The 22,682-nt window shown below is 38.6% G+C and overlaps 1 protein-coding gene across 2 annotated transcripts in view; it reads left to right on the forward strand.

Annotated features, from left to right (window-relative positions):
• The window catches only part of spats2 (spermatogenesis associated serine rich 2), a 28,653-nt gene extending 9,314 nt beyond the window's left edge, over positions 1–19,339 (forward strand). For both annotated transcript variants that reach the window (XM_050063881.1, XM_050063882.1), the window contains exons 6-13: positions 530–752; positions 1,396–1,578; positions 2,593–2,728; positions 7,365–7,423; positions 11,212–11,321; positions 11,553–11,655; positions 13,954–14,099; positions 14,186–19,339. In XM_050063881.1, coding sequence (XP_049919838.1) covers positions 530–752; positions 1,396–1,578; positions 2,593–2,728; positions 7,365–7,423; positions 11,212–11,321; positions 11,553–11,655; positions 13,954–14,099; positions 14,186–14,440 — 1,215 coding nt within the window. In that variant the 3' untranslated portion in view covers positions 14,441–19,339. The remainder of the gene's footprint in view (positions 1–529; positions 753–1,395; positions 1,579–2,592; positions 2,729–7,364; positions 7,424–11,211; positions 11,322–11,552; positions 11,656–13,953; positions 14,100–14,185) is intronic.
• Positions 19,340–22,682: the final 3,343 nt, after the last annotated feature.

A 22,682-nucleotide genomic window follows, 5' to 3' on the forward strand; every position in this document is an offset into this window, starting at 1 on the left:
AGATCTCACACTCGACGCTGCCCTTCCTCGCTTCCTCTGCAAAACACCCACCAAGTGTGAAGTCGATCGGATGAACGTTGTTTGAGAAAATCAAAAGACAGACAGAGACTCTAACTCTAACTATGCTGGCCGTACACCAAACAACTTTTCAAGTGATTTCACTGTTGCAAACTTTCAATGTCATAACAAAAATAATGAGAGTTTTACCTCAGTTGGTGCACACTACCGTAATCTTGATCGTTTGGTGTGAGGTGGTCATAAAAGTCAATCCGAGCTATCTAAAGTCGGTGTTTTCCTCCTCTTGCCGTTCCAAAAAAATCAAACATGTTTAATCTAGTTTTTAGTCTCGGCTCATTCAAATAGTGAAGTTTAAAGATGTGAACATTGTCAACAACCAATAGCTTATGCTTAAATCTTTTCTTTCCCAGTGTGCACTGACATTGTTCTTGTCACTGTGCTGATTAGGATAAAGGTAATGAACAAAGAAAATTTGAACAAAGAGGTTTGACACTGATGTCTCCATGTCCAGCCCAAGAAGAAAAAGAAGCCCAAGCCTCAGCCAGAGGCTTCAGCAGAGCCTGCTCCACCTGAGGCCGCCTCACCTGAGGAGGGCAAGGATGAGGTGAACGGCTTTCATGCCAACGGATCAGTAATGGATGGAGAGTCACTTGATTCTCTGAGTGAGCAGTTGGACTCTGCCTCCCTGGATGCAGCCGAGCTGGACTCAGAACCTGCTACATCCGAAACCACCGGTAATCACAGCTTTGACAGTTGAAGAAAGGGCTGAGTCAGGGACCATTTTAACTACAAACCAGACTTTTACTTCTTCTTTATTTGTGTCAGAGTACGTTGCTTCTCTGATGACACATCATTGACAGCTGTAGTAGTATTTTCTAATTGTTTTGGGTCTCCTAATATGAATAATGACAGTATTGCATCTGTTACGTTTCCATGTGCTGATTTCCAACAGCAGGACTTGAATGTCTCATCTGTTGAAATTAGTGCTTTCACTCATAGGTAACATTTTTAATGAATGAAACTTGCCCACAAACAGCAGAACAGATGGCCTCATCTAGCAGTTTGAGGGGGCGTCAATTATAATAAGAATCAAATGTTTTTCAGTGAGACCTGTGTGACTGCATACATTCAGAATCTGTTGTCAAATATATTTTTAGGCATATCAAACCTCACCATTTTCTCTTTTTTTAATTGTCAGAAAACATTTTTGATGACTTATTTTGCTCTTGGAAAATCTTTAGAGAAATGTCCTAATACTCTGCTGCTGACCAACTTGTGGACTAATTTGGCTCATCTCTATTTTAAGCAGTTTTTGGGGGAAAGTTAGTTTGGAAACTACTTACTTTACTTGTTTCAAAGTCATCTGTCTTGTCGCAGGTGCAGAAGCAGAAAGTCAAGGTAGCGCTCCAAGTCCTCCCCTACAGCAAGGAGGGAGGAATCACCAGGGTCCCAGAGGCAACAAGAACCGACACAGGCCGGGCTCAAATTCACATCCACCCACTTCCACCTCATTACCACCCACCACTGACGAGCAAGGATCGTCAGGAGCCAAGAAGATAGGTAAGACACTTTGTACCTCTTGTAACCCAAATTATCTTGTTCAGCAGGTTCATTAGAATACACTGATTTAATAATGAAGCATGATCTGTCTCAAAGGCACAGGTAAAACTTAATTTGAGACAAAATGTGGTAGCACTTAGGGTTGGGTCAATTTCTGGTTTTGCCGGTCCACACAAACCAGTTTGATTTCAAGCAAATCAACATATCACACATTCTGGCAAATTAAAAAGTAGCCTACATCAGCAACCTGTGCCGAAGTAACATGGCGCTGAATCCAACTTGTTGTATTGCGTTAGTAACAAGCAGTGTGACCATGTGATTTATATATTATATCATAAACGTACTAACAGAGCCACCAGTGTCTGACAGGCTGTGAGCCGAGCACAGGCAACGTGAAGGTGATCACATGGGAGAGGCTACAAGCGGCACACGTTGAGTTTGTTTACTAGAAAGTTCATGTGTTTTGGGGGATGACGAGAGGAGACAAGGCAGAGTTAGTCTCTCAAAAAACTAATCCTGCGGCAATATGGCAACATTTTGGATTTGAAGCTGACAAAAGCTAAACTTTTGTCGGATGCCCTGTTTCTATTTATTCCTGTCGCTCGCTTTGAAAGCACCACGATGGACAAGGAACAGCTGACTCAAGAAGCTGAAATGAGGAGTTACCTATAACGGCCTACTTTCCAGTAAATATAACAATAAAAAAACTATTTTAAGTAACATTACATGTTTTTATAGAGGTGCATATTTAACAGATTCAGTGTGACAGAGAGCACCGATGTTACATGATGCACCACAATAGTCCAATACTCATTTGCAGTTAAGACACAGTGTCATTATGTTGCACCCTGAACTAGCTGCTGAGTCAAATGCAACACCTAAGAACATCCAGTATACCTGTCCGGTCCAGTGGCTTAATGTCAAACCAGTTTGAACATTTTTACACCGGCCCATCCCGTGGTAGACCTTCTTCTTCAACATGTGCCTAAGTCAAGTTTAATGTCTGCCCATCAGCTTCCAACATTGACCGCTCTGTGAAGGACCTGCAGAGATGCACCGCCTCGCTGACTCGCTACAGGATGGTGGTCAAGGAGGAGATGGACTCTTCAATCAAGAGGATGAAGCAGACATTTGCTGAGCTCCAGAGCTGGTGAGAACACTTTCTTTTTAAAGTTTGCCTCTGGTCTTGGCTACAGCTGAATCATAAGATGACTTAAATATCTGAGCATGTTGAAAAGGGAGGTGTAACAGAATGCTTGTAGGGTGTTGCCACCACAATAACCTTTTGAGGAAGTCAGAGTCTGAATAAAGTTCCCGTGTCATACTTCAAGATGCTAAAAAAATGTTGCAAGGCTTTGATTACAGGAAACGCAAACAGTAATGCTCGAAAGTGACATCCAGTTCCTGAGTTTAGTCCCTGCAGGTGTTAAGTTCCAGGAGCTATTTGGTCGAAAAGGGATATTTGTGTTTCATGATATTTTTTCTTTAGGTCATATTTCTTGTTTACTAGAGCGCTGTGGGTGTGTACAGGTTTTCCAGTACCATCAGTGTGTCAAAGGGCATTTGTCTTACCTTTGTCCTGCTTGATGACACTGGGACAGAGATTTGCATAATAGGAGACAGACTGTCCTATATGGTGAACCTCTGGTAGCTTTAACAGAGCCTCTGATGTGACAAGTCAAATATTTAGACTAACTAGAGTGTAGCAGTCCTTCAAACTAAAGCTATACTGGAATAATTTTGTGAGTCATTTTATTAGTTTAAGCAGTCGCTTGCTGTATAGATTACTAATACTCATAAACAAGCACAGTTCAAGGGACAGGGTTGCTCCATTCACATCCGCAAGAGAAAATCCAGGTTTTCCTCTTAGCGGTAATAATCAATGCAGGCCCTGATAAGTCAGCAGGATGAGATCACTTTATTTATGGGTCTTGTGAGAATTTCAGAATTGCTGACGACTCCAGCAGGAATTCAGTCACTCTCCAGCTAATTAATTGTAGAAGATCATAGATTGGCATATTTGACTCCAAACCTTTAAGGGATAGTTCAGATCTTTTGAAGTGGGGTTGTATGAGGTATTTCTCCATAGTTGGTGTATTACACACAGCACATGTCAGTCAGCACACCTCCAGTTTGGAGAAGCAGGCAGGAGTACTGACATGCAAGCTAAGCAATGTACTGCTGTGGACTGGGTTAGAAGCAAAACACATTTTAGCCGCCTCAAAAAAGTCCCACTAAAAATAGAAATAAGTGTTTGCTATATTTAGAATATTTTCACTGCTTTACCTTGACAGCAGACAGTGATTTCCGATGGGCAACTGAAGCTGTTATATTGCTCTTTTCAAAGCCAGATTCTATTGAGAAGAACAGTAATTTAACATCACAAGGTAAAGCAGTGAAAATATTCTTGTTGCCGCCCTGGTCTACAGCAGTACATTGCTTAACTACCGTGTCTGTACTCCTGCCTGCTTCTCCAAACTGAGGGTGTGCCAACTGACGTCCTCTGCGTAATACACTGACTATTGAAAAGTACCTCATACAACACCTCTTCAGAAGATCCAAACTATCCTTTTAACTTCTTGCATCTGATTTAGAAAAACACAAGCTCGAGGGGAGTGTCTGCACTGTATGCATTCTCCAAATACATATATTTAATTAACTATAGTATTATTAGTCTGTGTTTTATTTCTCACAGAGAGATCTGTCATCGATCTCTCCCTAAAAGCTGAAACATGACACTGTGGTTTCCTGTCGATAAGCTGAACGGGATCTCCACTTAGCTCCACTCTGAACTCCCCTCCACGACTGCGCTGGCTTGCAACAGTTGAGCACTGTATCACTTTAACAGAGATAAAAGACTGATTGTTCTGTAAGTGTTAAACACCTTTAGCTCCCGCGAGGCTCTGACAACACTTCTGTGGCTGAGACTCACATTGTTGTTGAATACTGATAAAAGAATCTTTTCTTTATCTTCAATAAATTGCAAGGTGCTCATTTTTTAACCACTCGGTACAGAAGTAGATACTCAGAAAACTCCTGTGTGTCACGTTTTAGCTTTTTAGAAAGGCCGACGAAGGAAAACAATGATTAAAATGTGCTGTGTGAGGATGGTGGAACTCTTCAGCTCTGAAAACTGTAACCCACAAACAGCCACCTGCCAAGATACACAAACTATCATTGGAATTTCTCCAGGGAAAAAATAGATCATATCATTATAAGCCTTGAGCATCTGAGTAATCGGAAGTCAGCCACAGATAATATTTAATGAATGATCTAAAGTTTGTCATGGGTGTAGCCAAATTAATGCCAGCTACACCTACCAGCTGTCAAACATATAGTCTAGTTACCTGTATGATGTCCACTTTCCAGAGGCATCAGAAAGAAATCATGACTGTAAAGAGCTTGGCGTGCTTGAACTAGGTCAAATACTGTGTCGTCCAACGTCCAAAGTGTTTACCAAGCCCTGAAGAACAACACTGAGCTGTGAGGTGATTTTTGGTGTGGTGGCCTCAGGTAGTAGAAGGATTATGTTAGACACACTTTTCCAGAAATGCTTTTTTAACCTCCATACATAAACATTGCAAAATGGAGAAGAAGTTTTTTCTATTTTTCTGAGACTCAACCTCGAAATTACCTTTTGTATTATCAGAATTTGATCCATTAAATTTAAAATTTTGATAGGCCGAAAACATAGTCATCTGAAGAAACCTAAAAAAAAATCTTTGGTGCAGAGTAACCAGCCTTTATTGGGATAAAATGGGTGCCATCTTGGAACACCAGTATCCAGTACTATGTCATAGCCTCCTTCTGACTGCATTACACTGCTGTGAAGTCTTAAGAATTAGGATAATGGCACGCATTTTCAGACAGTTTCTCCTTGAAGGGATTTGTGGTGTTACACTTGTTTGTACACAAGAAGGGACGGATGTCCTTGTGTAAAGAGTGAGGGGGAAAAAACAGAGCCTGAGGGAGAGGGTCAAAACCTGCATTCCGTTTCAACTCCGCACACCTGGCCAATGGCTGCGTAACGAGGTGCGACTCTTTTTGGAAAATTATAAAATGTCAAATAGAGTCAAATCCTTTTTTGCTGTCCAAAAAGGTGGTTGTAGATGATCCAACAAACACTTTGTTTTAAGTATCCTGAGGCCTTAAAGTTCCCCCCCAGCAGTGTTACTTCCTGTTTAACTTTGTTTCTCAAACAGAGACTGGAGGTGTGGTAAGAAGTTGGGCATAATCCATTACCATGGTAACAAGATTGCAGCTACAGTAGCTTGGTTAACAGTGATATGGCACTTAAGATGATGATTTGACTGTTTATCAGACAAGACAACACTTCGACTCGCCCTCTTCTTTACCGTCTCTTCCTGCTGCAGCTGCCAGTTGTTTTAGAGGCAAGGCGCCGTTTGGCTGCCGCTGCACTGAGGATAGACATGTTGCAGAGGTCCACTGTTTATGTCAGATTGGATTTGGCTGTTCAATACAAACATCTGACTATTCCTTCCTCTTCTACATATAGAGTTCGAGAATTGAACAGACGTTCAGGATGACAGCCACATTCACGTAATATAGGAAACAAGCCAAGTGAGCTTTAAGAGCTAATACCTGCTAACTACATAAAAACCAATTGGTCAGCAACAAATTTGCCCACACTAGTATTGTATTAAGTTGGAGGCGGCAGTAGCTCAGTCCATAGGGACTTGGCTTGGGAACTGGAGGCTCGTTGGTCCAAGTCCCTTTTGGACCTAATGTGGAGTGTGGACTGGTAGCTGGAGAGGTGCCAATTCACCTCCTAGGCACTGCTGAGGTGCCCTTAAACAAGGCACCGAACTTCCAACTGCCCAGGGCGCCTGTTCATAGGCAGCCCCCTCACTCTGACATGTCTCCATTTAATGCATGTATACAGTAGGTCCTATTTGTCAATTCAGCACCTCTAAGCAGAAGCCAGAAGATGACATTAACTCAGAACCTAATCGCGCAAAGCCTCTCTTCCTCCAAGTAGTTGCCTCCATCTCACTCAGACTCTCCCTGGGTGTTAGTCCACAGCTGCCTCTATCAGAGAGCGTTCCAATTAACGGTTGATTATTCTGTATGAATATATGTGATTAGTACCCCCAGGTGCCGATGCTTCCCGTCGAAGCTTCAAGTATTCAGGGGTAATTATAGCTTAAAATTTGAAGCCCAATAAAACGCTGTTTGGGACAGCCCTATTTGAGCACATAATTAAGATTTTTGTCAAAGAATATTTAGCCAACAGCGTGGCTAATCAACATTGTCAGGAAATGACTCGGAAAAATATGAAATATCATAAAAATGTCATCATATGTTGGAGGGGGGCTTAAAAGCTACCACAAAATAAAATGAGCCCACTCATAAAACTCTGAGCAATATTTTACCTTCCACATTTGTGTCTTAGTAGCTGCTGAGAAATCAAACTGTGGTATAATAACAATAACACACTCATGGTCATGATTTATCTTTTGAAAATAGCCCCTGTATTAATCTACAGCACGAGGGAGAGCTCCAGTGTGTTTAACTGCTAGTATTACACAGTATAGGACCTGCTGTCATGTATTAATGCTTAACTACTGACTTATACTGCACTTGCTGTTTTGCATTGTCATTCAGCAACGCAGCTGTTTACCTGATCCCAGTGTGGAGCTGCATCTTTGTTTAGTGTTATTGGAATTGCATCGTAATCTCAGTGCAAAGTCAGCGCCCGCGATATTTCTTCTTATCTTGAAGTGAGTAAAGACAAATGACCCCTCCTCTTCCTCTTTTTTTTACAGTTTAATGGACAGAGAAGTGACTCTACTGGGAGAAATGGACAAAGTGAAAGCAGAGTCCAGTAAGTACTGTGTTTATTTATGGGGTTTTTTTACCAAAAACCTGCTTGTCACTTACCACCCGGGAGCTGTTGGTATTCTTCACATATAATGATCACCTGACTCAAGGGCCTGGAGAATCTGACCTAAATCACTTCCGGAGAGGTAGTAAAAGAGGTTGTTGTGTCCCAGTTTCTTCAAAACTGCAGTGGCGCCCTCAGGGTCCAGATATACCTAGAGCATACCACCGTGTGTGTGTGTGTGTGTGTGTGTATGTAACATGACAGAGCAAGACTGCATATTTGTACAAGTAGGCCATTCTCTGTTATTCTGTCCTCTCAGTGTAGAGTGTTGTGTGTTCCAGGCCTGGAAAAAGTGAATAGTGTCAGGTGTCAAGGGAGACTCAATGCTGTCTTTGTGCAAGGTGATTGGGGAATTGAGAGGAAAGCAAAAGAAACTCGAGCATTTCTTCAACATGACAAAAGCCAGGTTTTCTCAAAACTTACCTTCTGCTAATCTCCTTCCTGTGTTAGACCTCTGTTTAACTGATGGTTTCCCTTTGTAACTTTTTGATCTCCTGCAGGAAGAGATGTGACTGATAAACAGATCTGACAAACAACTGGCGAACATTAAATAATACAAACTAAAACAGGATGTGCTCAGTGTTGTAAAACCTGTGAGAGCCCAATTATGTTTCAGACACACAAAAATATTGTGATGGTGGATCTCTACTCTGAGTGCACTTACAAATAATTGGCAAAAAGAAGATTTTGAGTAGGATATTTAATTATGTGGTATTTTCCCGTCCACTCCGAGGGACAATTAATCTCAACACAGAAATCACAAGGGATGGGTAACAAAATCTGGTATTAATTAAGCCCCCTAAAATTTCAAAGACCGTAGTACTGATAAGCTCTGACGTTATTGGTACTTTTATTGGTATTTTTTTTAACATTTTGGTTTAATTCATTATCACCCTGCAGCCTCTCACCTGCGCTCTGTGCCAGGGCATAAACACACAACCAGGGCATAAAATTAACTTGTTACCTCATCTGCCATTGGCTAGTGACCTCCAAAAATTTACCAGCCAAACATATTTTTCACCAGCCAAAAAAAAAGATCATGCCTTGTTTGACTAAAAATAATTACCTTACATTTTTAGTATGAAAATCCAACTTTAGGAAAATCCAACCCTGTCCTCTGTGTTTCTTTGGGGTGCTTGCGGCAAAGACTGCAGCTCATCGTGTTGGTGTGGGGGCCGTAGGTCAGCCATGACCGCGGCTGGCCAGCCTCGTCTAGTTTCTATTTTTAAATAAAACAATGTGTGACATTTGTATTCCGTTTAACTGTCTGTTCTTCTTGTCCAAGTCCAACATGTTCGTCTTCGTTTTTCCTCTTTTCTGGCGGTGGCTTCACGCCAGGAATGTGTCGCCACATCTTGCTCAGAAGTTACCATAGAATGCCCGGGAAACAATTTCCGGTAGCTGGCGTCATGCGTTCCCGGCACACGTACAGTAAGTCGCGAGGGTCAAAATAGTCTGACACAGGTGGCAGAAATGATCGAAGCACATAAAAAACCAGACATGCAATTCAAAATTTTCCATCGGCCACTGGAGGGTGTGTGTTTTTGTTTTACATGCCAAACTCATTTTTTACCCGTCATTGGCGCTTGGCAGGTGTTAATTTTACGCCCTGTACACAACCACACACACACCCACATGACACGGAGTGAAGATAGTGAATAAGATAATTAAAATAAAAGATAATTTGAGAATTACGCGAGTTGACAGCAGCTACACAAAGCCAATACTTTATCAATGCACAAATCACAGGGAGAGGGATAGGGAGCAGGACAGAGGACAGGAGAAATGACTTTGGCCGTTTTTAGATTAAAAAAAACAAACAAAAAAAAAACACTGTATAATTCAGACACCAAATGTATTTTTGACGTTTAGTTTTTCGCCCCAAAAGAAGAATGTAGTTGATGTCCCCACAGTGTTTAATTACATTCTTGTTTGCCAGTCAAGAAAAGCGTTGGTGACCCTCGATCATTATTGAACCTACGTGGCTTTTAATGTGGCTCTAAATATTTCGGGAAGCTGTTTTTCTTTGGGCCCTGTGCGGTCTACTCAGTGGTTAGATTGAATAGGTTTAAACTGTGATTAAGCCATAGTGTGTTCAGCTGATACTCCAACAGTGCTAACCCTCTGAAGATTAGTTTTGCCAAAGCTATATGTTGCCTAATAATTCCATCTTGTTATGGGCTTTATTGTGCACTTGATTCTGAAACAGGATTCTGTTCATACTTACTTCTGCCAAATTCTGATGCTAAGCTTCCAGTTTCTTTAACCAGCCACTGGTGATTTCTTCTGTTCTTATTGAACTTTTGCTCAGAGGGATCTTTGTCTCTGTCTGGCCCCTCAGTTTTCAGTCTGGTTGAACTATTGTACAGTATTTTGTTCTTCTTGTACAAAACAGACTCTTCATACAAAATATCATCTTTCTGGAAGGAGGACTTTAAACAGCCTAAAAGCATGGAAGACCATTAAATTATATGGATCAGTCAGGCCTAACCCAATCAAGCTTTTGTGTCAGGTGATCCTAAAGTTTTGACGGCAGTGTGCACGGTATCATGATGTGAAAATGGCTTTAACTTCTGCCTTTGTTTACCTTTTAGATGATGAGTCAGCCGCACTTTGTACCTGTCATGTTGAAAGAGTACAGCTGAGTGTTGACGGGGAAAATGAAACTTACTGAGATTGGAGGAAGTTTCAATAGCACAGAAACAGACAGAAAGCTTTTATATAATTCTAATAATTATATAATAATCTGCAGCTTTTTTGATAATCAGTCTATCTTCTTACTCTTTGTTTGCATGACTGAAGTTATTTTTCGGTCATAATACCAAATATTCTCTAATTCCAGCAGTTTGCTGATTTTCTTGTATGTGACAGTAAAGAGAAAATCTTCAGGTTTAGATTGACTGGACAAAAGACGACATTTGAAGGCACCACCTCAGGGTTTAGGAAACTGAAAGACATTATCTTATATTTTATAGACCGAACAGTTTATCAAGGAAATCGCTGGTAGATTAATCAATAATGGAAAATAATTGTTATTGTTGGTTGACATGTAGAAGACCAGTGTTCCTACGTAGTATGGGAAAAGTATCAAATTTGATTTTAGTAATTGTTACGGAAGCATTTACAAAAGAAGAGAGTAGAGAAAGATATAAGTTTCCAGACTATTGCCCCTTATCTTTTTTTAAAAATGTAAAATTCCGAATATCTGAAATTAAAATGATCGTACAAAGAGTGTTTTATATGGCACTTGAAGCAGGCAGCCAAAATGTTTACCACTGTGTGAGAGAGTGCGGGCTACAGCGAGCTTGATGCTGGCGTGTGACTGAACAAACACTCCTACGCAGAACAGTTCTGCCCCAACAAGTGCCCTATAACTGAACCAAATCTGGACATACACAACCAGATTAGTTTGAAAAAATATGTGGCAGTATCTTTGAGTCACATATTCACATACCATCACAAGTAGTCAGATAATAAGCTTGTCTGAACATTTATGCATTGATGCAGTTGTCAGAAAACTTAACCAATCCAGGAACCCTGGAAGACGTATTCATGAAGATAATTCATTACATAGAAAGTTCACTCTTCACGGGACACGATCTATCAGAACTTTTATTGCACTCTGAAACAGAGACACCACGCACAAGAAAGATGAAAGGTCTTCTTACTGTTTTCATAAGACAGTGTCACCTTTGTTCATATTTATCTTCATATTTGTTGTGTTTCAGTGATGAATCTGGACGCCCGGCAGAAGAGAGCGGAGGAGCTCAGACGGCTGACAGACCAGTCGGCGTCCATGTCTGAGGAGCAGTTGACTGAACTGCGTGCAGACATAAAGGTATTTCAATGATGCTGCTGCTCCGCTTTGGCCTCGTCTGTCTCTTTCTCACAGTGTTTGAGTCAATGGCCGACTAAATAATTGAGTCACAATTAAAAAGCAAATTAAAAAGCTCATTTGTAGTGATGTTGTTGACTTAATCAATACAAACCACAAGCAGAAATAATTGAAAGAAAACATAGCTGCTGGATTGCTGATGATTATTATCGGTTGTCTCTGTTTTTCCTGCAGCACTTTGTGAGCGAGCGTAAATATGATGAGGACCTCGGAAAAGCTGTAAGATTTACATTTGATCTTGAGCCGCTGAAGACGAGCATCACAGGCTTTGGATCAGGTACTTTATCATTTGTTTAATCTTCCTTTTTATTTGTGTTCAGAGTGAAAATTTCTGAAAATAATTTCCCCTCCACATCTTAATAATCCTAAATGATACAGAACACCCTCCCCACAAATCACAAAATGCCACAGCAAGCATTTCTGCTGCTCAGTTTCAGCGTTTTAAAAGGTCATGTCCACAGTTACAGCAGTTTGTCAGCAGACTGGAAATACACTCACAGTGGCTAATGAGCTAGTTATTGTAACATGTCAAAATAAGGCCACAGTGTGTGCCAATTTAAATGACTTAGAGAGGAAGTGGACAAAGCTAAATAGCATTTTTTTTTCCTTTAGAAACTTTTTGTTAGCACCCTAAGTGTTTAGTGTTTATTTTTGGTAACTAAATTCATTTAATAATGTGTCAAGCATTGGCACAACACTAAATATTGTCAGCAGGAATATTTTTAATATTTTCAGCAGTGTTTCAGATTCATTGATCTCCCTCTGGTTGCATATTTTACAAATTGAAATGTGTCCTAAAGTAACACATTGGCATCGTGTGGTTTTGAAAACAGACAGGTAATCAGTATTGTTACTGGAGAGTACCAACTAATTTATTCATGTAATTAAATGTAGTCAGAATTCACCCAACTTTGCTGAACTAAAGCAGAGATCTGTCTCATACAGAACGATTATTAAGTTCTCTGGTCAGCTTGGCTAATTAAAGACTGTGTGTGATAACGTGGAAAAAGCTTCTCTTCCAGCAGCATGCAGCTCCGTCAGGTGCTTCTCATATCGAGGACAGCAAACTTCACAGGGGAAAAAATGGGACTGGAGCACACTGATTAATTTGCAGCCTTTATAGTGCAAAAAGTTCTGATTCCGCTATTAAAGGCTGCTCATCAATCTTTGTGCTCCAGTCCCTCTTTATTCATAGAACAAATATTGTAGTTCATCCCATGACACACAAGCCTTTATTAAAGGTCCAGTGTGTAGGATTTAGGAACGGAATATGATACAAGTTTGGTACCTAAAAATAAGTATTGTTGTGTTCATTACCTTCAAATGAGCTGTTTATATCTACACAGGGAGCAGGTCCTCTTCCACAGAGTCTGCCATGTTGTTTCTACAGTAGCCCAGAATGGACTAAATCAAACACTGGCTCTATATAGGGCCATTGGTGTTTTCGTATCAGCCACCGTAGTTCTCCGACATGCTTGGCACATGGGAGACGTTTCAGGTGGTGACAGTCTGCAACCTCAGATGCCACTAAATCCTACACACTAGACCTTGAGGGTGTGTTCACATCAAACACAAAGCAAATTTTCACCTTGCATTACTTGATCAAGTATGGCCCTGGAGCGTTACAATACAAGCAAATGTTTGCCCTCAATAGCTATGCTATAAGTTGTGATATTTCACTGGGGAAGGCAACTAATACTAACGTCAGTGCTAACTTGGTTCGTAGTAAAGTATAATTGATAGCAGATTAAAGTGATGTGAACATGGACGCTCTGTGCTCTGAAGCAGAGTGAAACAAGACGGGAATACTCTTGTTATTTTTCATATTCTCCACGGCAACGCATCCCCACTTCGACCTTTGCCTTTTCATCCTTTCATGATAAAACCCCAGCTTAAATAACTCAGCATTTTGCTAAGAGGCAACTCAATAAAACAGCTTACTCGGGTCACAAATATATAATTTCAGAACTTACTATGTAATCCAGTGGCTTCGCTCAACAAACCTCCAAGCTCTCTTCTTTTTTGTTCGTCTATGTACAGTGCTGATGTTGAGTCGTTGAGCTCCAGGTGCCCACAGACGGCAAAAATAAGCTTGCCCTATTTCTGATTCTTCGGTGATGTCAGGAGAATCTCAACCAGATCGCAACCTTGATAGGCTTTCTGATGCAGCGTCACAGAAATTTGTTTACACAGGAAACATTTCAACTCATGCATGCATATTTGCGTCACTCCACATCTTTGCTGTAACTTTTTACGGAATCATGCAGGCAAAATTTGCTTTGCATTTGGTGTGAATACACCTTTAGTCTCCTCTCATACAGGCTCTAAACTGGCAGAATGATCTAAGACAACAGTTTCTGACTGACGATTAAGGATCTCACCACATTTCTCAAAGTTGTCAGTGAAATCTGGGCCTTAAAACCCAGAACCCCTTCAAATCCCAAATATAGACCAGGTTAAAAAAGAGCTTTTCTGGGTTTTACCCAGCGCAGTTAGCCAGATAATTTAATGACCGTGGTTCATGAGACAGTCCTAGGTTGTACTGTTGGTGTTTACCTTGTTGTTTCTTTTCCAGTTTACCATCCACGTACAGGCTATTCAAATCGGTCCCGCTGTAGCTCCACGTCCTCCTCTGTCACCAGCCCGAGCCTGCTGGAAACTCCTCCTCCCCCCCAGACCCAAAGCGCCCCCAGTGAAAACCGCCCTCCACCAAACAAACAGGTCAGCTGGTGAAACATTCAGACCATAAAGATGTTAAATTATATCAGCAGTGTAAATAATTCACTGACTTTTAATTCTCCTCCCAGATTTTCCAAGGCAACAGGCGCACTTTCCAGGGACAAGGGTATCACTCGGGTCAGAGGTATAACGGCGGTTCCTACCACGACAGGAACGCCGGTCGTGCTAACCACCGCTACCAGAGTGACGGCGGCTCCTCTGGTCCTTCACAGCACTCACACAGCTCGAGAGGTCCCCACCATTCCTCCACGTCCTCCTACAACCAAGACCGACCCTCTCATAACGGGCTGCCCCAAAGGCTTCCTCGGACGCACTGCCCTTGACATTGGAAATCCCGTGCTCAATCAAAACCCATCTCCTAACCCTCGCACTCCCCTCCCCCATAGCCTCCCTATCCCCTCCGCATCCTCCCCTCTACTAACTCCTCTCAATGAAGAATAGAATACAAGTTTACATATTTCCGTCAGTTGAGCTGTAGTGCCACCTGTCCACATCAACCCATTCATCCTTCAAACTTGAAAAGCTCTCACTGTTCTGTAATCGCTCTTCCTTTTCCATTTCTCTCATCCTGTTAAGGTAACAGCTTCTATCTTTAGGCCCCCTTTGAGAGATCTCATTGCTATGCTTTCCTCAGTCTCTGCTATTATTTTTTGCAGTTAAGCTGTCTGCAAGAGACCGACATGATTTCCTGCAACAACTTGTGCACTATTGAAGTTGAACTCTTAGTACTATTTCTATTTTTGCTGTGGCTTATGTCAGCTCTCTGATGTGCACCTCAGATGTTTTTTTGTTTTTTTTAGTTCTCGTCTCCCAGAACCATTTCAATGCCTTCACCATGGAAAGCGTAGTGAAAGTGCAAAAGTAGTTCTAGCAGTAACAGAGATTCTTGCCATCAGGAGAGTAGACTTGCAATCAACACTACAGACTATCGTTAATCTTTACATGAAGGTAAAAACATATCAAACTGTAATCCAGAGGTTTTCATATGGCTGCTATAAACCATAGGGAACATGTTAACACTAGCACTAGGGTGTGTTTTAGAGTAACTGTGAACACAGAAGTTGCCCTCTTAAAGGAAGAGTTCGATGTGGAGAATGGCTCATATCCACTTGCAGAGAGTTGGATAAGATGAAGGATGCCAGGCTCGTGTCTGTGTGCGAAATTAAAGCTGTCACCAGCAGTCGGGATGGGAATTAATGAGATTTCATTCATACCAATACTATCATCAGTTCTGCTTATAGGTCCATTTTTTTATCGATTCTGTTATTGATTCCTGATCAGCACTACGTGAGGGGAAAAAAAGTAGGCCGACAGATTTTCAGCGTCAATGCACCGGTGACACTCGATCACCCTTTCTTAGCTCATTTTCCTTCCCTGTGCAGTAAGCATGAAAGGGGGAGCTGATGGACGAGTCAAACTGGCTGTAGCCTGAGAGCAGTCTCTCTGTCATCATCATCTACAGTGGATGAAATGAAAGAATGTTTGCTCATATAGGCTTCATAGCCAAAGAAAAAATTTGCTAAGCTTGCCTGCAACCGCTGTTATTATAACAGGATATTTACCCTCTGTATCAGACGTGCTGCTCAGTTGGGAAGTAGTGGCACTCGTGTGGAGAGTGTCAAATACATGGCATTCCTGGATTTACCCATGTTGTGTAGAAAGATGTTTCAGCATGTTGCTGTTTTTTCCAATTACTTGAAATTATAGTTTTTTGACATTACAAGCAGCACCGTCGTAATTTTTCTTTGTGAAATGAAGCCACGCTTTGGACCGCTCTTCCTTTCCGCTATGACTCCTTCTTGTTTCCAGCAGCGTAGACGCATGAGTTGACATCATTGTTTTGCACAACTGTCAAAAAAATATGCAGGCTTTGATGAAAGGAATTGATGCACCCAGAGGCATATGATTCCAGTGGCTCAGCCTTCTCAATTCCCATCCCTAACCAATAGCCAGTTAGCTTAGCACAAAGACTGGAGTTGGAATGTTGCATGTTCTCCCCGTCCTCCCGCTTCCTCCCACAGTCCAAAAACATGCAGGTTAATTGGTGACTCTGAGCAAAACTAGCTGCTCCCCTTGTTTCCAGTCTGTATGCTATGCTAAGCTAATCGGCTGCTGGCTGTAGCTTCATATTTACCACACAGACATGAGACTGGTGTCAGTCTTCTCATTCAACTCTCTGCAACAAAGAGCATTTCCCAAAATGTCGAGCTTTTCCTTTTGACTATTGCCTAAGGCAGTGATGTATCGCCCTCCTGCTGGCCAACGGTTATCGTGTGCGCTGTTGTTGGCTCGCTGTCCATTATTTTATAACAAAGAGAGGGCTCATTACCTTTTTGTAGAATACTGTTATATGACATGTTAAAACTCACGACAAAGGAAACTGTCCACATGCTGTTCTATATTTACTCCTTGACGTTTATTCAGATGGATTTTCTTGTGTTGTTGTGTTGTTATATGCACATGGATGGCATATTAATGACGTGCTTGCCTTTAGTCACAGAGAGACTTCACACTTGCCTTTCTAGAGACATGGATGTCTGCATCATGACGGCTTTCTAAACAGACGATACTTGTAGAGCGGATGTGCGACTTACAAATATATGTATGAGAATTAGATCTTTTCTTCCCCTTTTTATATTCTCACTTTGTCCCGTCTGTGAACGTAAAACTGATCAAACTGATGAATGCGTTGGAGGGTTGCATTGATTTCACAGATTTTCTTTTTCTCCTACAGTCGCCAAGTAGACGCTTCACGGCTGTTTGTTGTTGGGGTTAAGTCTCATCGTAGTGTCCACAGTTTGTGAACAAAAAGCTGGTGAATACCTCATCGCTGATGTTTCGACGCGGCCCATTGTCGAGCCGTTTTCTCGCAGTGGGCTCTCATTTAAAGGGACAGGGACCCCCTGGTGATTCCTCATCTCTTCTTGTAGTTATGTACATACAGTATGTGGAGCTGCAAGGCTGTAGTGTAAGACTGATTGTTACATAATTGCTGCATTTTCTTCATAACGTGTCGTCTTCCTTTGAGCAGACTTTTGGAAAAACAATGAATTTATATTATGTTGTCTCCCCCCTTTTTGTTTCCTCGTGGGTTTTCTGATCATGAGATTATTATTCTTATTTGAGATTTAAAAGAAAATCTTTACTTCAGTTATTATATTAGTTGATATTGTGAAGAGAGGAGTGTTGACTTGTTTGCAGTATTTGGTTAATTTGTGCTGTCATCAGTAGGTTTCAACTAAAATTAATAGTTTGATATTTTTGGAAGTACACTTATTCCCTTTCTTACAGTTTGAAAACACTTCTGATGAAGCAAGAAACTTTTATCTTTTTTGTGTCGCTTGTAAGAAGTCTATTTTCCAACGTTGTTGGGGCTTGTTGTTGCACCTTGTGGTCACTAGGAGGGGAAAAACATCAGCAATATAATCAGCCCGTTATGGCTAGAAAACTTGAACAAGCAAGAAAAGGTGAGATTTCTGCTCTATTAGAAGTGTTTTCAAACATTTATTTTTAGTTTTACAGGACAAAGACTTCAACAATGAAGAGTAACTGCTTGTTTTGGCAAATGTACACCTCACCGCCCCATCTCAAAGAAGGGAACTGTCTCCGATCAGACAGTCCTCAATGCTGATTTTCTTTTCATACTATGGCAAAGGCATGACCAGACCTACACTGCCTCTGATAAGCCGGTACACGTTGCCATTGTTGGTTGGGTTTGTTAGGTTAAGACATGAGAAATGAGATTGGTCGTTGTAAGAATATCAGAGTAAGCCAATCACAGGCAGAGAAGAAGAGAGTAAGACAGGTCATGTCTTTGCCATAGTAGGGGGGGAAAATGCATCCCAAACTGGGCTAGGAAACAGCTTTGTTTTCCGCTCATGTTAGAAAATACACCACCAGCACTTCTAAAGCTCAGCAATTATTGATTTGTTGCTCACTTTAAAAAAATCAGGCACAAAAATGACAATTTCCTGTTTACAATAGGTTTTATGTGTCAGATTATTTCTTGCCCACGATCAGTAACCTCCCAGAATATCCTCTTTTTGCCATATAGTTTCTTACATAACAACACTGTAAATTAAAGAAGGACATGACGAAATACTACAGTTCAAGCAAGTTTAATATACATGACAATGGCAAGCTTTCCCACTTGTAAATGCTGGATAGTTGAGCTTCGCCTCCCCACAGTCTGCAGCAAGTTTTACTTGTGTTGCCTGACACCTGCTGAAAGCAGAGAAATAGTCAGGCACATAACCCCCAATAAAACAGCAAATTGTCATTTTTATACTTTTGATATTGTACATATTAAAGAAAAATATATCACATCTTAATTTGTGAGCTTTAGACGTGCTGGTAGGAAGATTGTGTGACCTTTGGACAAAGCCAGGTGAGCTGTTCCCTGTTTCCAGTCTTAAGGCTAAAATAATTGGCTGGTCGCAGTTTCTTTACACATGATATCTGTTCTCATGTAACTCTGAGTAAGAAAGAGAAAAAATGTATTTCCATAAAAACTATTCATTTAATTCTTTCAGAGGTGGTAATGTCGTAATGTCAGAGATTTTTACTGACTAGCGTTTTTGGGGCTGCAGTTTGAATTGATCAAAGCAGCAGGACAGATGATGAAACAGTTTTATTCCAGCATGTTTCTATTGTTAGAGGTGCTGGACTTGTTCAGTCGAGATTCGGAGAGAGTAGATTCTGTCTGCCTCACTTAAACCACTTTTTTTTTTTTACATTCCAAACTGTAGGAATATTAGGTTATCGCCAAAGAAATAATTTCGTCCTGTTTTAAAGTTGCTGCCTTTTTTTCTTTCCTCGGCCTGTAAAGAATTCCAAAGGGGATAATCCAACAGTTCACCTTTTCTTCGTCTTCTTCCCACCTACTTTATTTTCTGATTCCTTACTGTATATACATATATGTAGCTATATAATTTTGTGCTCACATGGGGCATTTTGTATGTGATATTCATATTAGGCAAAGTGGAGGTTAAAACATCTAGTTCATTCATTCTTCCAGTAGACCATGTGTCCTTCTCAAGACAACTTTTCTGAGACAACTGTAAACTCAAGTGCCTTTTCTCGTCTCCCACCAATTCATTGACATCCCCTCCACCAGAGTACGGACCAAAGACATCGACCGTCCCCGACACCCCTCTCCTCTCTTTCTCCCCATTCACTGAATTGCACACTTTTCATTTACTACGAATAAACAGTTTGCAATACTGATTGTGTATGGGTTTTTCTTTTTTTAGTTACACTGACATGTAAAGGTACAGTTTCTATTCGTGAGACTCCATGTGAACAAGGAGTTGAAGCTGCTATCAACTTATACAGCTGCAGTGATTCATCAACATTTCTATATGTGTTGAAAAATCTCCTACTTCTTAAGATAAATAAACAATTTTAAAAAACACTCTTGGATCAACTGGAAAATGCTTCGTCACAAAGCTGAAGACAGGTCTGTTTGTCTGAGCTCATGATGAGCTGACTTTGAGAGCAAAATGATATGGCATATTACATTGTGATTTTTTTTATGATATACTATACAATGACTTCATGTAACCATACTTTGATGTAGAAGATCTAAAAATGTCATTAAAAATCTATCAGTTTTGTGTTAATGGAAAAATGTCGTAGTATATTGTATGATATATTCATTTAATAAAAATGTAATTGTATAATATGTCAAAAAAAAAAGGAACTGTAAAAGTCATAGTACAATATGTAATTTGAAAAATTCTGATTTTAAAAAAATGCCAGGGTATGTCTTAAAATGTAATTTAAAAAGTCAAAGTACATTTCGCAAAAAATGTAATACAAATTGCATAGTATACTGTCATGAATTTAATTTTAAAAAGTAAGCATATGGCATGTCATGAAAAATGTAAAAAAAAAAAAAAGACATACTATGGCATAAAAAAGTACTTCCATCATTTGATAAAACAAAGGAATAATAACGTCATAGTGTAGTATGTCATAAAGAATGGAATAAAAAAACAGTCCTAGTGTACCATGTTATATAACATGAAATCAAAACACCAATACTGTCATAAAATGTCATAAAAGAGTCATAGTATAGTATGTCATAAAAGATGTCATGAGGAAGGCACAGTATATTGTGTCGTAAAAAATACAAAAACGTCATAGTTTAGTATGACATAAAAAATGTCACAAAAAAAGTCATTGTATAGTAAGTCGTAAAAAAATAAAATGGTCATGGTATAATACGTAGTAAAAAACTAGAAAAGCATCAAAGTATAGTATGTCATTAAACATATAAAAACGATATAGTATGTCGTAAAAAATATTAAAATGTCACAGTATAGTATGTCATGAAAATGTCACAGTATAGTATGTCGTAAAAAATTTCATAAAAATGTCATAGTATAAAGTATGTCGTAAAGAAAACTATAAAAATGTCATAGTATAGGATATCATTAAAAATATCATTAAAATGTCAGAGTATAGTATGTCAGAAAAAACATAATTAAAATGTCAGTAGTATAGTATGTCATTAAAAATTTCATAAAAACATCATAGTATAGTATGTTGGAAAAAATTTCATAAAAATGTCATAGTATAGTATGTCGTAAAAAAAAACTATGAAAATGTCATAGTATAGGATATCATTAAAAATATCATTAAAATGTCAGAGTATAGTATGTCGGAAAAAATATCATTAAAATGTCAGTAGTATAGTATGTCGTTAAAAATTTCAGAAAAAATGTCATAGTACAGTATGTCGGAATACATTTCATAAAAAACGTCATAGTATAGTATGTCAGAAAAAATATCATTAAAATGTCATAGTATAGTATGTTGTTAAAAATTTCAGGAAAATGCCATAGTATAGTATGTCGGAAAAAAAATCATAAAAATGTCATAGTATAGTATGTCGTTAAAAATTTCAGAAAAACGTCATAGTATAGTATGTCATTAAAAATTTCATAAAAACGTCATAGTATGTCGTTAAAAATTTGTAATAAATATAAAACGTCTGTCGGGAAAAATATAAAAATGTCATAGTACAGTATATTGTAAAAAAAAAATATCATAAAAATGTCAGTATAGTATGTCGTTAGAAATTTCATAAAAACGTCATAGTATAGTATGTTGTTAAAAATTTAATAAAAACGTCATATATATAGTATAGTAAAAATTTAAATAAAAAATTTCATAAAAACATCATAGTATAGTATGTCGGAAAAAATATCATAAAAATGTCATAGTATAGTATGTCGTTAAAAATTTCAGAAAAACGTCATAGTATAGTATGTCGTTAAAAATTTCACAAAAACGTCATCGTATAGTATGTCAGAAAAAATATCATAAAAATGTCAGTATAGTATGTCGTTAAAAATTTCAGAAAAACGTCATAGTACAGTATGTCGTTAAAAATTTCATAAACATGTCATAGTATAGTATGTCGTTGAAAATTTCATAAAAATGTCATAGTATGGTATGTCGTCAAAAATTTCAGAAAAACATCATAGTATAGTATGTCGGAAAAAAAATATGATAAAAATTTTATAGTATATAGTATGTTGTAGAAAATTTCATAAGTCATAGTATAGTATGTTGTAAAAAATATAAAACATCATAGTATAGTATGTCGGAAAAAATATCATAAAAATGTCATAGTACAGTATATTGTAAAAAATATCATAAAAATGTCATAGTATAGTATGTTGGAAAAAATATCATAAAAATGTCATAGTATAGTATGTCGGAAAAAATATAAAAAGTCATAGTATAGTATGTCATTGAAAATTTCATAAAAACGTCATAGTATAGTATAGTAAAAATTTCAATAAAAAAATTCATAAAAACATCATAGTATAGTATGTCGGAAAAAATATCATAAAAATGTCATAGTATAGTATGTCGTTAAAAATTTCATAAAAATGTCATAGTAGTATGTCCTTAAAAATTTCATAAAAACATCATAGTATAATATGTCGGAAAAAAATATAAAAATGTCATAGTATAGTATGTCGTTAAAAAATTCATAAAAATGTCATAGTATAGTATGTCGTTAAAAATTTCAGAAAAATGTCATTACAGTATGTCGTTGAAAATTTCAGAAAAATGTCATAGTATAGTATGTTGTTAAAAATATCATAAAAATGTCATATTATAGTATGTCGTTGAAAATTTCAGAAAAACGTCATAGTATAGTATGTTGTTAAAAATATCATAAAAACGTCATAGTATAGTATGTCAGAAAAAAAATCATAAAAACGTCATACTATAGTATGTCCTTAAAAATTTCATAAAAACATCATAGTACAATATGTCGGAAAAAAATATAAAAAATGTCATAGTATAGTATTTCGTTAAAAATTTCATAAAAACGTCATAGTATAGTATGTCCGTTAAAAATTTCATAAAAACGTCATAGTATAGTATGTCGGAAAAAACATCATATAAATGTCATAGTATAGTATGTCGTTGAAAATTTCATAAAAACGTCATAGTATAGTATGTCGTTAAAAATTTCATAAAAACGTCATAGTATAGTATGTCGTTAAAAATTTCATAAAAACGTCATAGTATAGTATGTCG

Source organism: Epinephelus moara, chromosome 16, assembly GCF_006386435.1.
Source record: "Epinephelus moara isolate mb chromosome 16, YSFRI_EMoa_1.0, whole genome shotgun sequence".
Lineage (NCBI taxonomy): Eukaryota > Metazoa > Chordata > Actinopteri > Perciformes > Serranidae > Epinephelus > Epinephelus moara.